General features: G+C 42.5%; 1 protein-coding gene across 1 annotated transcript in view; it reads right to left on the reverse strand.

The window, feature by feature from the left end:
• Positions 1–649: 649 nt before the first annotated feature.
• The window catches only part of PARVA (parvin alpha), a 153724-nt gene continuing 142253 nt past the window's right edge, over positions 650–12120 (reverse strand). Inside the window, exon 13 of the mRNA XM_081064230.1 lies at positions 650–2671. Coding sequence (XP_080920356.1) covers positions 2595–2671 — 77 coding nt within the window. The 3' untranslated portion in view covers positions 650–2594. The remainder of the gene's footprint in view (positions 2672–12120) is intronic.

A 12120-nucleotide genomic window follows, 5' to 3' on the forward strand; every position in this document is an offset into this window, starting at 1 on the left:
ACCCCAACAATTTTATATGTGTGTTGATGCTTTTTATGGCTGAAGTATCTCTGGAAGTGAATATAAGAAATGGATCAAAATAGCTGTCTTTGGGGAGGGGTATTGGCTGCTGGGAGGGAAGGGAGAAGGAGGGAGGGAGATTTAGGTTTTTCACTAGATACCCATTTATGCATTTGGAATTTTGCACCATGTATTAACTATTAAAAATATCAATGCATTTAAATTTTAAAAAAAGAAAAGCCTATAGAGACTAGACTTATCTCAGTTTCTTTTTTTAAAAGAGATGAGGGTTAATTTTGGTTTATTTATTGTTTTGATGCCATTTTCCTGCCTTTAAACCATGGCCATGTATTGAGCAGCAGAATCTAAAGGAAAACCTCTAAATGAGATGACAGAGTTTTAAAACCAGGCCCAGGTCAAGGGTTTCTGGATTGAGGCTAACACCTCGATCTTGAAACACTATTTTCTGAGAAATTAGACCTGTTATTAAAAAAAAAAAAACTTTCCAAGTGTTCTGATGTGTTTTCATCTCAAGTACATAAAGTACAAAAAGGAGTGATCTTAATAAGGGGTCTTGTTACACTTGCAGCTTGAAAACGAAAGACAAAAGACAAAACAAAAGACAAAAACAAAAGACAAAACCAGAGAGAAAGGTTGTACAGCAAAGCATGTTTAAATGAATGCATTCTTCTTATATTATCTCGCTTTAGTATTGCTCAAGGAGGTAAAGCAATGATTTATCTTGATTTCCGATCAGGAATTTAAAAGAGAGCAAACAATTATTATACTACTTAGTATTTCCTAATGAGAAACATAATATTTCATAATTACATGAAAAATAACGGTATCCTTTTACATAAATGGACACAAGAGAGTACATTGTCATTATATCTTAAATGCTCATTTTGCTGAGTAACAGTTCTTTTTTAGAGCAAAATATCCAAAGAAATATGTAGCATCTCTAAATTTGTTGGGTTCTGAGTTACGGAAGATAGACCATAGAGTAAGAATGGTTTAGGAGCTGGAAGAAAATGTTTTGGACCATATGGAGGCCTAACTCCGGGTTGTGTAGTCAGGGTTCACCCTCAGACTAGAGCAGGGCTTTGTGCAATGGGCGAAAGTAGTGACAAAGCAAGCACAGACTTCTGGAGGTGGGTACACAGGCTGTGTCCACCTGGCATATTTGGGAAGATTCTATAATTAAGACATATCAGTACAAGTTAGTAATTATCCTACAAGTGCTTGGTCAATTTACAAAGACTGTAAACCCCACACGTCCCATCCATCAGTCTGCCTGAGGGTATTCCCCTATATGTTAAGTGTGCAAATATTTTCCCCAAGTTTCTTGTTCCCCTAAGCACCCCCCATTTCAGTCCCTTTCCTATTACTACAGGACCTGGCAGCCTGGGACAATTAGAGCCTTGTATTTAAAAGTTGGGTTCACAGAGAGGGGATACAAGTTACCACAAGCCTGTAAGTAGCCCACGCAAGGAAACCACTCGGCTTGGGTCTGAATGACTTACATTTTTCCTCGCTTGAATTAGCTGGTAATTGCATGTAGGCAGACTTAGCCAGAAACGGTCTAAATGATCAATTAGAAAGCAAAAAGGAGTTCCTTTCTTTAAAGTTCAAGGGTCCCTGCTGAAGAGCCCTACTTCCCAAGCCATGCTCACGTGGGCCTGCGCCTGGCTTTCTGTGGTGGAGGCGTATATTATACATTTGCCTAATGATAATGAATCGAGTACTTATTTTGCAGGAAAATATAGGGCACTTCCATTACATGTAATCAAGCAAAAAGGCTGTAAAATGTGCCACTCCATTAATTTTAAACAGAATCCTTTCCAAATGTCACCCTGAAACCAGAGTATGGAGTTATTACAAATCTGAAGGAATTAAGCGTAATTTTCATTTGTACAAAGGAGTTGAGGGACATGACTCCTGCCACACATACACTATTAATTGGGTTAAATTTCGTTTGCCAATTTGAGTGTGAATAACTAAGCCCTGACCCGGCCTGGTTAGTGGTGGGGTTAGTGGGCCTGTCTTCTCTGTGGGTGCACGTGCACACATACACACACGACAATAGGACGTGCAAAGAATGGGATGTAAATGGCTAGTTATTAGCAAATATGTTGTTCAAAGGGGAAAAAAAATGCCAACTGTTGGCAAGTCACTTAACCTCTCTGAGCCTCAGTTTCCTCACCTGTAACACCTGCTTCAATAGGAGTCGTGAGGACTGAGTTTGAGTACATCAGAGCACTTACTGTGGTGTCTGCTACATGGTTTACACCCATTAAATGGTAACCCTTATCTTTATTTTCATTTTCTGTGTGGGTCTCTCGGGCCTGACCGGGTTCCCAAATCACACTGAGAGAAATCTGGACCCGACACCAGGATGGGGAAGACCTTCTCAGGCAATTGCTGGGTCAGTCCCCAGGGCCTGGGAGCTGTGGGTCAGCCCACTGAGTACTGAGTATTTCCTTCCTAATTCAGTTCCCACTGTCTCTGAGTTATAGCAGACTTGTGGGAGAGCAGAGAGCACGAGACAGGAGTAAGCAGGTTAAGGAGGATTGGAGGACGGTCCCGTCTGCCCCTCATTCCACGTTCCGGTACTTGGTGAAGAGGTTGTACAACACTCGCAGTGTGGATTTCAGGTCACAGTTGACGATGTCTGCATAGAAAACAAAAAATACACAATGCTTCACTGGGGTCACGTGACCTAAAGTTGGCATACGTTGTCCTCTTCTGTCAATCACCACGTGCCCAGCATGGTGATGGGGGAGGTCACACCCCTTACCCACGGGACATTATTCTGTGCTCTGGAAGAGCCCCCCGTTCTGCTGGGAGACTCCGAGGAGGCTCCCTAGGAGATGACACAGGGCATGTGGGTGTTGAAGTGTGCAGTGAGAACTCAGAGCATGGGGCTAGCAAGGGGCAGACGTGTTGGGCTGTGGGCTTTCACCTCAATAAAATGAAGCAGGCCCCAGAGCATGCAGCCTTCACCCTGGAAACAGCATCTTGAGAAAAGAGAAGTGCTTGCTGTCCCCCGAGTCTCACCTATCCCTGGGGCCCCTCTCCCACAGAGCTGGCCCTGAGTGGTAGGAAGGAGGGAGGCGCCTGAGGCTACAGCCGGGGAAAGGTGAGTTATGACCAAGCTGCCTCTCCCTGAGGAAGGGCCCCGAAGCCAACCTGGCAGAGAGTACTCAGTAAAAACGTGTCTTCAGGGGCCAGACAGATTCAGAGTAAGGATAGAGCAAGGCAGCTGGGTTTGAGGCTGGGTGTTGGAGTGTATTCAGGAGAGTTCTACCACGGGTTGCCAAGCTTTTATACAACCATTTCCTGTGTTCCCTCCTTCCCTTCCTTTCTTTTAGTCCCCTTCTCAGCTGCCCCTCTAACCTCTGCCAGCCCCTCTGCCTTCTCTTCCCCCCACCAAGGCCCCCTCTCTGCTCCTGTGCTTTTGTAGTTTTAACCCTAGGAGGGCCTTCCTCTGAAGAACCGAAGTAGAGAAAACACATTTAAAAAGGAACTCGGCCTACTATTTAGGAAAGCATACTAAGGCAATAAAAGTAGAAAAAGAAAAAACAATTCAAAAGACAAAAGCCTGATGACTGTAAAAGTCAGCAGAGTGGTTATCTTTAAGGAAGAGGGAGAGGATTATGTTCAAAAAAGGCAGGTTGGAGGGAACGCGCCGGAGCTGGGTGACTTCCCTGAGCTGGATGGTGGTGGCACAGTGGCTCTCTGGGTAATGTTTCGCTAACCTGCACGTTTATATTTTATGTACCTTTCTGGCGATGTGATATTGTTCACAGTAAACATGATTAAAAAGACACCTAAGGGTGCAGAAGGTCAGGTGAGGTAAACGATGTTAAGAGAAAACAATGAATGGGATTTCCCGGTGGGAGGGGTCAGGCTGAGCCTCCCAGAAAGGAGGGGTTGGGGACCTGTCAGGACTCTAAGAAGTAAGGCCCTGGTGAAAGGACCAGGGAGGGATCCTTTAAGAGCGGAGGTGAATCGTTGGTCAGGCTGGGGTGTGGCTCCCAGGCTTTAGCCTTGGGACCTTTGCAGCTGCCACAGCCAGGTCCCAGGCCCCACAAAAATGAGCACGCATGGGGCCATAGCTGAGGACCTGGGGCTGGGGAACCTCCTTAGGGCTTCCCCCACCTCTGGGCCTCCTCCTGTGTGGCCCTCCCCAGTCTCATCCCAGTTGCAGACTGACCCTGCTCTACTCCAGCTGGGCTTGGGCTCTTTCTCCTACTGGTAGACTAGGGGCTCCCAGGAATCATCTGAGAGGCCTGGAACTCAGTTTCCCTTTCTGTTCCCATGTTGGTTCATGCATGTATCTGAGCCTCTCTACCTGGGACCCTGCCCAGTGGCTGAGCCCTGCTACCGTCCCCTATTCATGTTGAATTACTCCATACCCTGTGGGTTGCTTCCTGTCCTCCCCTGACCACTTGGTGTTTGAGTGTTTCTTAAATTTCACTCAAGTCAAACATTAGGAAGTTACCCTACATGGAAACTCCTAGGAAGGCAGAGAGGAGACAAAGTGAGCTCACCAAGGGAGTGAGAGTGAAGGGGAAGGAGGCGGAGTCACTGCAGCAGCTCCTTCCTGGGCTTCTTAAAGCCTCTGTCTGACCCTCTCCAGTCCATTCTACCCACTGCAGCTGGACTACGCAGCCTCTGGGGATGGCTGTGTTTCCAGGGGATGTCAAGGTCCAACAGAGCTTTGAGTGTCAAACAGCATGGCAGGGAATGCGTTTCCTGACTTGAACACCATTTTGCCATGAAAAATGCCTCTGCCATAGTCAATGTGATTTTTGCAACACCCTCAGGAATTAGCCACATTCTCTGTAATTACCCACCTTTTATAAAATCTGTAGCATTTACTGCTGAATTTCCCTTTCCAGGGAGAAGCACAGACACCAGACAGAGGGCTGAGGTAGACTTCTCACAAAGTACAGGTCCACAGAATACCATTTCACTTCTCCTTTATGTACTGGAAATTTTCAGCATGGGCATGATGCCCAGTGTAACAACAAATAAAACAGATGTTTTTCCATTCACATTGGTCAGGAAGTTTCATGTTAATCAGTTCAATCATTGCACAAGAAATGTCATCTATATGCTGACATATCCCTACAGATTGATACTGGGAAAACTGTCTTGAGGGAAATAAATGCCTAAAACCTGAAGTATAAGGAGTACTTCCAATCTGTAACCCGGAAGTCTCCTATTAAGCAGCTCAGGAGAATAAGCAGAAATCCTGGCCAGGGCTCTCCCAGTGTATTTCTCCTACCCAGAGATGGGTGCTCATCATCTGGCCACTCAAGAGTACTTTTCTCATGGCTTTAGGTTGCTAGATACTAGAGTGGCCTTGCCAGGGACAGAGCCCCTCAAGGGACGCCAATCTTTCTAGAGGTCCTCCATCAGCAGTGACCAGGCGCGTAGAATAAATGAGAATAAAGGGTGGCTTTTGTTGGCTAGAGCTGATAGTTACCGAGGTCTGGAATGAGGCATGAGACAGGGACCCAACCACCATCTATCTAGACCATCCACCTCTCTAATCGGAGTTTCCTGTTTTCTCCTCCATCTTTATAAGGAAAGGTGTTCCCACAAGGTACTTCCCACTATACAATCACAGCCCTGATCTTTCCACCCAACTGCAGTTCTGCTTCTTCAGTGCCTAGGTGTCAACCTCAAGGTTTTCAAAGCTGACATCCCTATGTCCCTCCCAAGCTTGGTTTTCCTCCTGGGCTCCCCCATGCTGCCGAGGGTGCCCTGTATCTAAACATCTGTTCTTCACACTGCCTTCCAAATGATCTCCCTGGAACAGAGCGCTGATCAGAATCACTTACTGCTTAAGCACCTCCAAGGCTCCCACGCCTACGGAGTCAAGTCCAAACTTTCTGCTGTGGCACCTAGGACCTCACATCAGCTTGCTTTATCCCCATCAACCATCACTCATTTCATACTCTTAATGTTTCAGCCAGATGGGTCACTGCTTACAGTTATTATTAGGTGCCAGGTGCTGTGCAGTGGGCATTGTCACATTTAATCCTGTAATGTGCATATCTCTAGGAGTTCCATTCTTTTATAGACATGAAAACGAGGCTCAGGGGGGTAAGTTGCCCAAGGTCACACAGATAGTAGGGTAGGGACTGGACTCAGCCAGAGCTGTCATGGGCTTCAGCCACATGCGATTCTGTCTCAATAACTGAGCCACTCTCCCCTCCCCAGGGAGAACTATTGCGCATATCGTCATCCTGTCTGGGATGCCTGCACATTTATCCTTTTTTAAAAAATATTTTTAATTACACATACAGTACAATACAATATTATATTGGTTTCAGGTGTACAACATAATGATTAGACATTTATATAATTTACTTATCACCCTGATAAGTCTAGTACCCATCTGATACCATGCATAATTACAATATTAACTGTATTCCCTAAGCTGTATTTTACATCCCCATGACTATATTTATAACTTCCAATTTGCACTTAATCCCTTCACCCTTTTCACCCATCCCCCCAACCACCCTCCCCTCGAGCAACTGTCAACTTATTCTTCACATCTAGGAGTTTGTCTTATTTTTTCATTTATTTTGGTTTTTAGATTCCACATATAAGTGAAATCTGAAGAACTGGAGTAGAGAAAACAAATTATTGGTATTTCTTTTCCTCTGTTTGACTTAATTTCACTTAGCATAAAACCCTCTAGGTCCATCCACGCTGTTCCAAATGGCAAGATTTCATTATTTTTCATGGCTGCATTATTATTCTGCATTATTTTTATTTCATTATTTTTTATGTATACATGTTGCACCTCTTCTTTGCCCATTTATTTATCAATAGACACTTACCCTGTTTCCCTGAAAATGACGCCTAGCTGGACAATCAGCTCTAATGCATCTTTTGGAGCAAAAATTAATAGAACACCCGGTCTGACAGAAGACCGGGTCTTATATTATAGAAAAATAAGACTGGATCTTCTATTAATTTTTGCTCCAAAAGATGCATTAGAGCTGATTGTCCAGCTAGATCTTAGTTTTGGGGAAACACGGTAGGTTGTTTCCTTGGCTATTGTTAATAACACTGCAGTGAACAAAAGGGTGCACATATCTTTTCAAATTAGTGTTTTGGATTTCTTTAGATAAATATCCAGCAGTGGAATTGCTGAGTCATGGTAGTTCTAATTTTAATTTTTACAGGAATCTCCATATTGTTGTCCATAGTGTCTGCACCAATTTGTAGTCGTCCCAGCAGAGCATGAGGGTTCCCTTTTCCCACATCCTTGCTAACACTTGTTTGTTGATGTATTGATGATGGACATTCTGACAGGTGTGAGGTGATCTCATTGTGGTTTTAACTTGCAGTTTCCTGATGATTGGTGACGTTGAGCATCTTTTCATGTCTATTGGCCATCTGTATGTCCTCTTTGGAGAAATGTCTGCTCGGGTCCTCTGCTCATTTTTCAAATTGACTTGTTTGTTTCTTTGGTGATAAGTTGAAGGAGTTCTTTATATACTTTGGATATTAACCTTTATCAGATGTATCATTGGGGAAGATTTTCTCCCATTCAGTAGGTTGTCTTTTTGTTGCATTTGATTTCCTTCACACTACAGAAACTTCCTGTTTGTTTATTTTTCCTTTTGTTTCTCTTGATTGGCACATGCAAAAAAAAAGCATTGCTAAGATCAATTTCGCACTTTACTGCCTATGTTTTCTTCTAGGAGTTTTATGGTTTCAGGTCTTTTTTTTTTTTTTTCTTCCCCTTACCCCCTGCCCCACTGCCAACTCTGAGTCAAACCGTTGTTCTCAGTCTAGGATGCAGCTCACTGGCCCGTGTTGGTATTAGGAGCATTGCTCACTGGCTCACAGCCGCACACAGCCGCACACAGCCGCACACAGCCGCACACAGCCGCACACAGCCGCACACAGCCGCACACAGCCGCACACAGCAGCCCAGCTCCGGGTCAAGCCGTTGTTCTCAATCTAGCTGTAGAGGGCGCAGTTCACTGGCCCGTGTGCAAACCGGCAACCTCCGTGTTAGGAGCACAGTGCTCCAACCACCTGAGCCACCTGGCCACCCCTGGTTTCAGGTCTTATACTTAAGTCTTTAATCCATTTTGAGTTTGTTCTTGTATATGGTGTAGTTTCATTTTTTTTGCATCTGATTATCTCAGCACCGTTTATTGAAGAGGTTGCCTTTATTCCATTGTATATTCTTGCCTCCATCATCACTAATTAATTGGTAATATAGGAGTGGGTTAATTTCTGGGCTCTCTATTCTGTTTCTTTGATCTGTGTGTCTGCTTTTATGCCACTACCATAGTATTTTGATTATTATGACCTTGTAGTATAGTTTGATATCAGGTAGTGTGACACCTCCAACTTTCTGTGTGTGTGTGTCTTTCAATTGCTTTGGCTATTTGGGGTCTTCTGTGGTTCCATATAAATTTTAGGATTATTTGTTCTAGTTCTGTGAAAAATGCCTATAGTATTTTGACAGATTGCATTGAGTCTGTAGATTGCTTTTGGAAGTATGGACATTTTAATGATGTTCATTCTTATCCATGAGCATGTATATGCTTCAATTTATTTATACCTTCTTCAATGTCTTATAGTTTTCAGAGCAGAGGTCTTTTACCTCCTTGGTGAAATTTATTCCTAGGTATTTTATTCTTTTTGATGCAATTGGAAATGGGATCGTTTTCTTAATTTTGTTGATAGTTTGCTATTGGTATATAAAATGCAACCGATTTCTGAATATTAACTTTGTATACTGCTATTTTACTCAATTCATTTATTCTAATAGTATTTTGGTGGAATCTTTAGAGTTCTCTCTATATATGTAATATCATGTTATCTGCATATAATGACAGTTGTACTTCTTTCTTTCCAAATTGGATGAGTTTTATTTCTTGTCTGATTGCTGTGGCTAGGACTTCCAGTATTATGTTGAATAAAAGTGTGAAAGTGGACATCCTTGTCTTGTTCCTGATGTTAAGGAAAATGCTTTTAGCTTTTCACCATTGTGTATGATGTTAGTTGTGGGTTTGTCATATATGGCCTTTATTATGTTGAGGTATGTTCCATTTGTCCCCACTTTGCTGAGAGTTTTATGATGAATGGATGTTGGATTTTGTCAAATGCTTTTTCTGGATCTATTGATATGATCATATGATTTTTATCCTTCATTTTGTTTATGTGTTGTATCATGTTAATTGATTTGCAGATGTTGAATCGACACTGCATTCCAGGAAGAAATTCCACTTCATCATGCTGTATGCTCTCCTTAATGTATTATTGAATTTGACTTGCTAATATTTCATTGAAGATTTCTGCATCTATGTTCATCAGGGATATTGGCCTATAATTTTCTTTTTTGTAGTGTCTTCATGTCATTTTGGTTATCAGTAATGCTGGCCTTATAAAATAAATTTGGGAGTCTTCCCTCCTCTTCAACTTTCTGGAATAGTTTGAGAATAGGTATTACTTCTTTGAATATCTGGTAAAATTCACTTGTGAAGCCATCTGGTCCAAGAGTATAGTTTGCTGAGGTTTTTTTGATTACTGATTTGATTTTTGTAGTTAATAGTTTGTTCAGATTTTGTTTCTTTCTGATTTAGTCTTGGAATATTGAATGTTTCTAGGAATTAACCTATTTCTTCCAGGTTGTGCAATTTGTTGGCATATAATTGTTCATAGTATTTTCTTATAATCCTTTGTATTTCTGTGGTGTCAGTTGTCACTTCTCTGTTATTTCTGAATTTATTTGGGTCCACTCTCTTATTATCTTGACGAATCTGACTAAAGGTTTGTCCATTTTATCTTTTAAAAAAATCAGTTCTTGGTTTCATTGATCTTTTGTATTGTTTGTATAGACTCCGATTCATTTTTATCCACTCTGATTATTATTTTCCTCCTTATACTCACTTTGGGCTTTGTTTGCTGTTCTTTTTCCTAGTTCCTTTAAGAGTAAGGTTAAATTGTTTATTTGAGATTTTTCTTCTTTCTTGAGGTAGACCTATATTGCTATGAATTACCCTCTTAGCACTGCTATGGCTGTCCCACAGATTTGGGGTCATTGTGTTTTCATTTTCACGTGTCTCAAGATATCTTTTGGTTTCTTCCACTATCTTGTTGTTAACCCATTCATTGTTTAGTAATATGTTATTTAGGCTCCATGTGTTTGTGTGTTTTTCAGTTTTCTACTTTTAATTGATATCTAGTTTCATATCTCTGTGATCGGAAAAGCTTGATATGATTTCAGTCTTCTTAACTTTACTGAGACTTATTTTGTGCCTTGGCATGATCTACCCTGGAAAATGTTCCATATACACTTGAAAAGAATGTATATTCTTCTGCTTTGGGGTGAAATGTTGTCAAATTATCAATTAAATACATCTGATCTAATGTGTCATTTAAGGCTATTTTTTTCTAGTTGATTTTCTGTCTGGATGGTCTATCCATTTATGTCAATGGGTTGTTAAAGTCCTCTACTATTATTGTATTACTGTTGATCTCTCCTTTATGTCACCAACATTTGCTTTATATATTTAGGTGCTCCTATGTTGGATACAGATGTTTACAAGAGTTATATCCTCTTGTTGGACTGATCCCTTTATCATAAAATTCCCTTCCTTGTCTTGTTACATACTTTGGTTTAAAGTCTATTTTGTCTGATATAAATACTGCTACCTCAGCTTCTTTTTTTCCCATTTGCATGAAATATCTTTTTCCGTCCCCTTTCAGTCTGTGTGTGTCTTTCATCTGAAGTGGGTCTCTTAAGGAGTGTATACATACTGGTCTTGTTCTTTTTTTATCCATTCGCCACCCTGTGTCTTTTTTTTTTTTAACAGAACTTTATTGGGGAACAGTGTGTACTTCCAGGGCTTTTCCCAAGTCAAGTTGTTGTCCTTTCAACCTTAGCTGTGGAGGGTGCAGCTCAGCTCCAGGTCCAGTTGCCATTGTTAGTTGCAGGGGGCGCAGCCCACTATCCCTTGCTGAAGTTGAACCGGCAACCTCGTGGTTGAGAGGACGCGCTCCAACCAACTGAACCATTCGGGAGCTCAGTGGCAGCTCAGCTCAAGGTGCCGTGTTCAATCTTAGTTGCAGGGGGCAGAGCCCACCCTCCCTTGAGGGAGTCCAGGAGTGGAACCGGCAACCTTATGGTTGAGAGCCCACTGGCCCATGTGGGAATCGAAATGGCAGCCTTTCGCGTTAGGAGCCCAGAGCTCCAACCGCCTGAGTCACTGGGCTGGCCCTACTCTGTGTCTTTTGATTGAATCATTTAGCCATTTACATTTAAAGTAATTACCGACTGGTATGTAATTATTGCCACTTTATTGTTTTCTGATTGTTGTTGGAGTTTTCCTCTGTTCCTTTATTCTCTTGCTCTCTTCTCTTGTATGTTGATGACTTTCTATAGAGCTGTTTTTTTCTGGATTTTGTTTTGTTCTTTTTCCGGATTTTTGTCCAGTTCTTTCATTTGGGACATTGCCTCATTTGGCTGACACTGTATTTGTTTCTATGTATTAGGTAGACCTGCCACATCTCTGGGTCTTGGCAGAGTTGCCTTATGTAGTAGGTGTCCTGTAAGGCCCAGTGGTGCAGTCTCCCTGGCCACCTGAGCTGAGTGTTCCAGGGGTGTCCCTTGTATGTGTTTTGTGTGCCCTCCTACTGTAATTGAGCCATTATTGCTGCTGGCACATCAGTGGGTGGGACTGACTCTCAAGCTGGCTGGCTGTGACTGTAGGAGACAAGTTGTAATGAGGAGTCACTTTAGAGGGGCTCTGATGACAGCTGAGTCTGCTCTTTGGGTGTGTCATTTGTGGAGCTGGTTGGGTGGTGCTCTGGTGTGGTGGTCCAAAGCTGCCCACCAGGTGTGTTGGTTCTGGAGCTTCTTGGGAAGGGCATTAGTTCAGATCAAGGAAATCCACCACTTATACCCACCACTCCTCCATCCCACTCTCCAAACAAAAGCCCTAGCTGATCCTTATGGTTTAGCCCAATTATCAATATCTCCATCAAACTAACCCCCACCCCAAACAGGAGAGAGCATTACCTCCTCAATTCTGACAACCTCTTAGTTGTATCTCTTTCATGGCAGTTATC

Source organism: Rhinolophus hipposideros (genome assembly GCF_964194185.1).
Source record: "Rhinolophus hipposideros genome assembly, chromosome: 10".
Taxonomy (NCBI): domain Eukaryota; kingdom Metazoa; phylum Chordata; class Mammalia; order Chiroptera; family Rhinolophidae; genus Rhinolophus; species Rhinolophus hipposideros.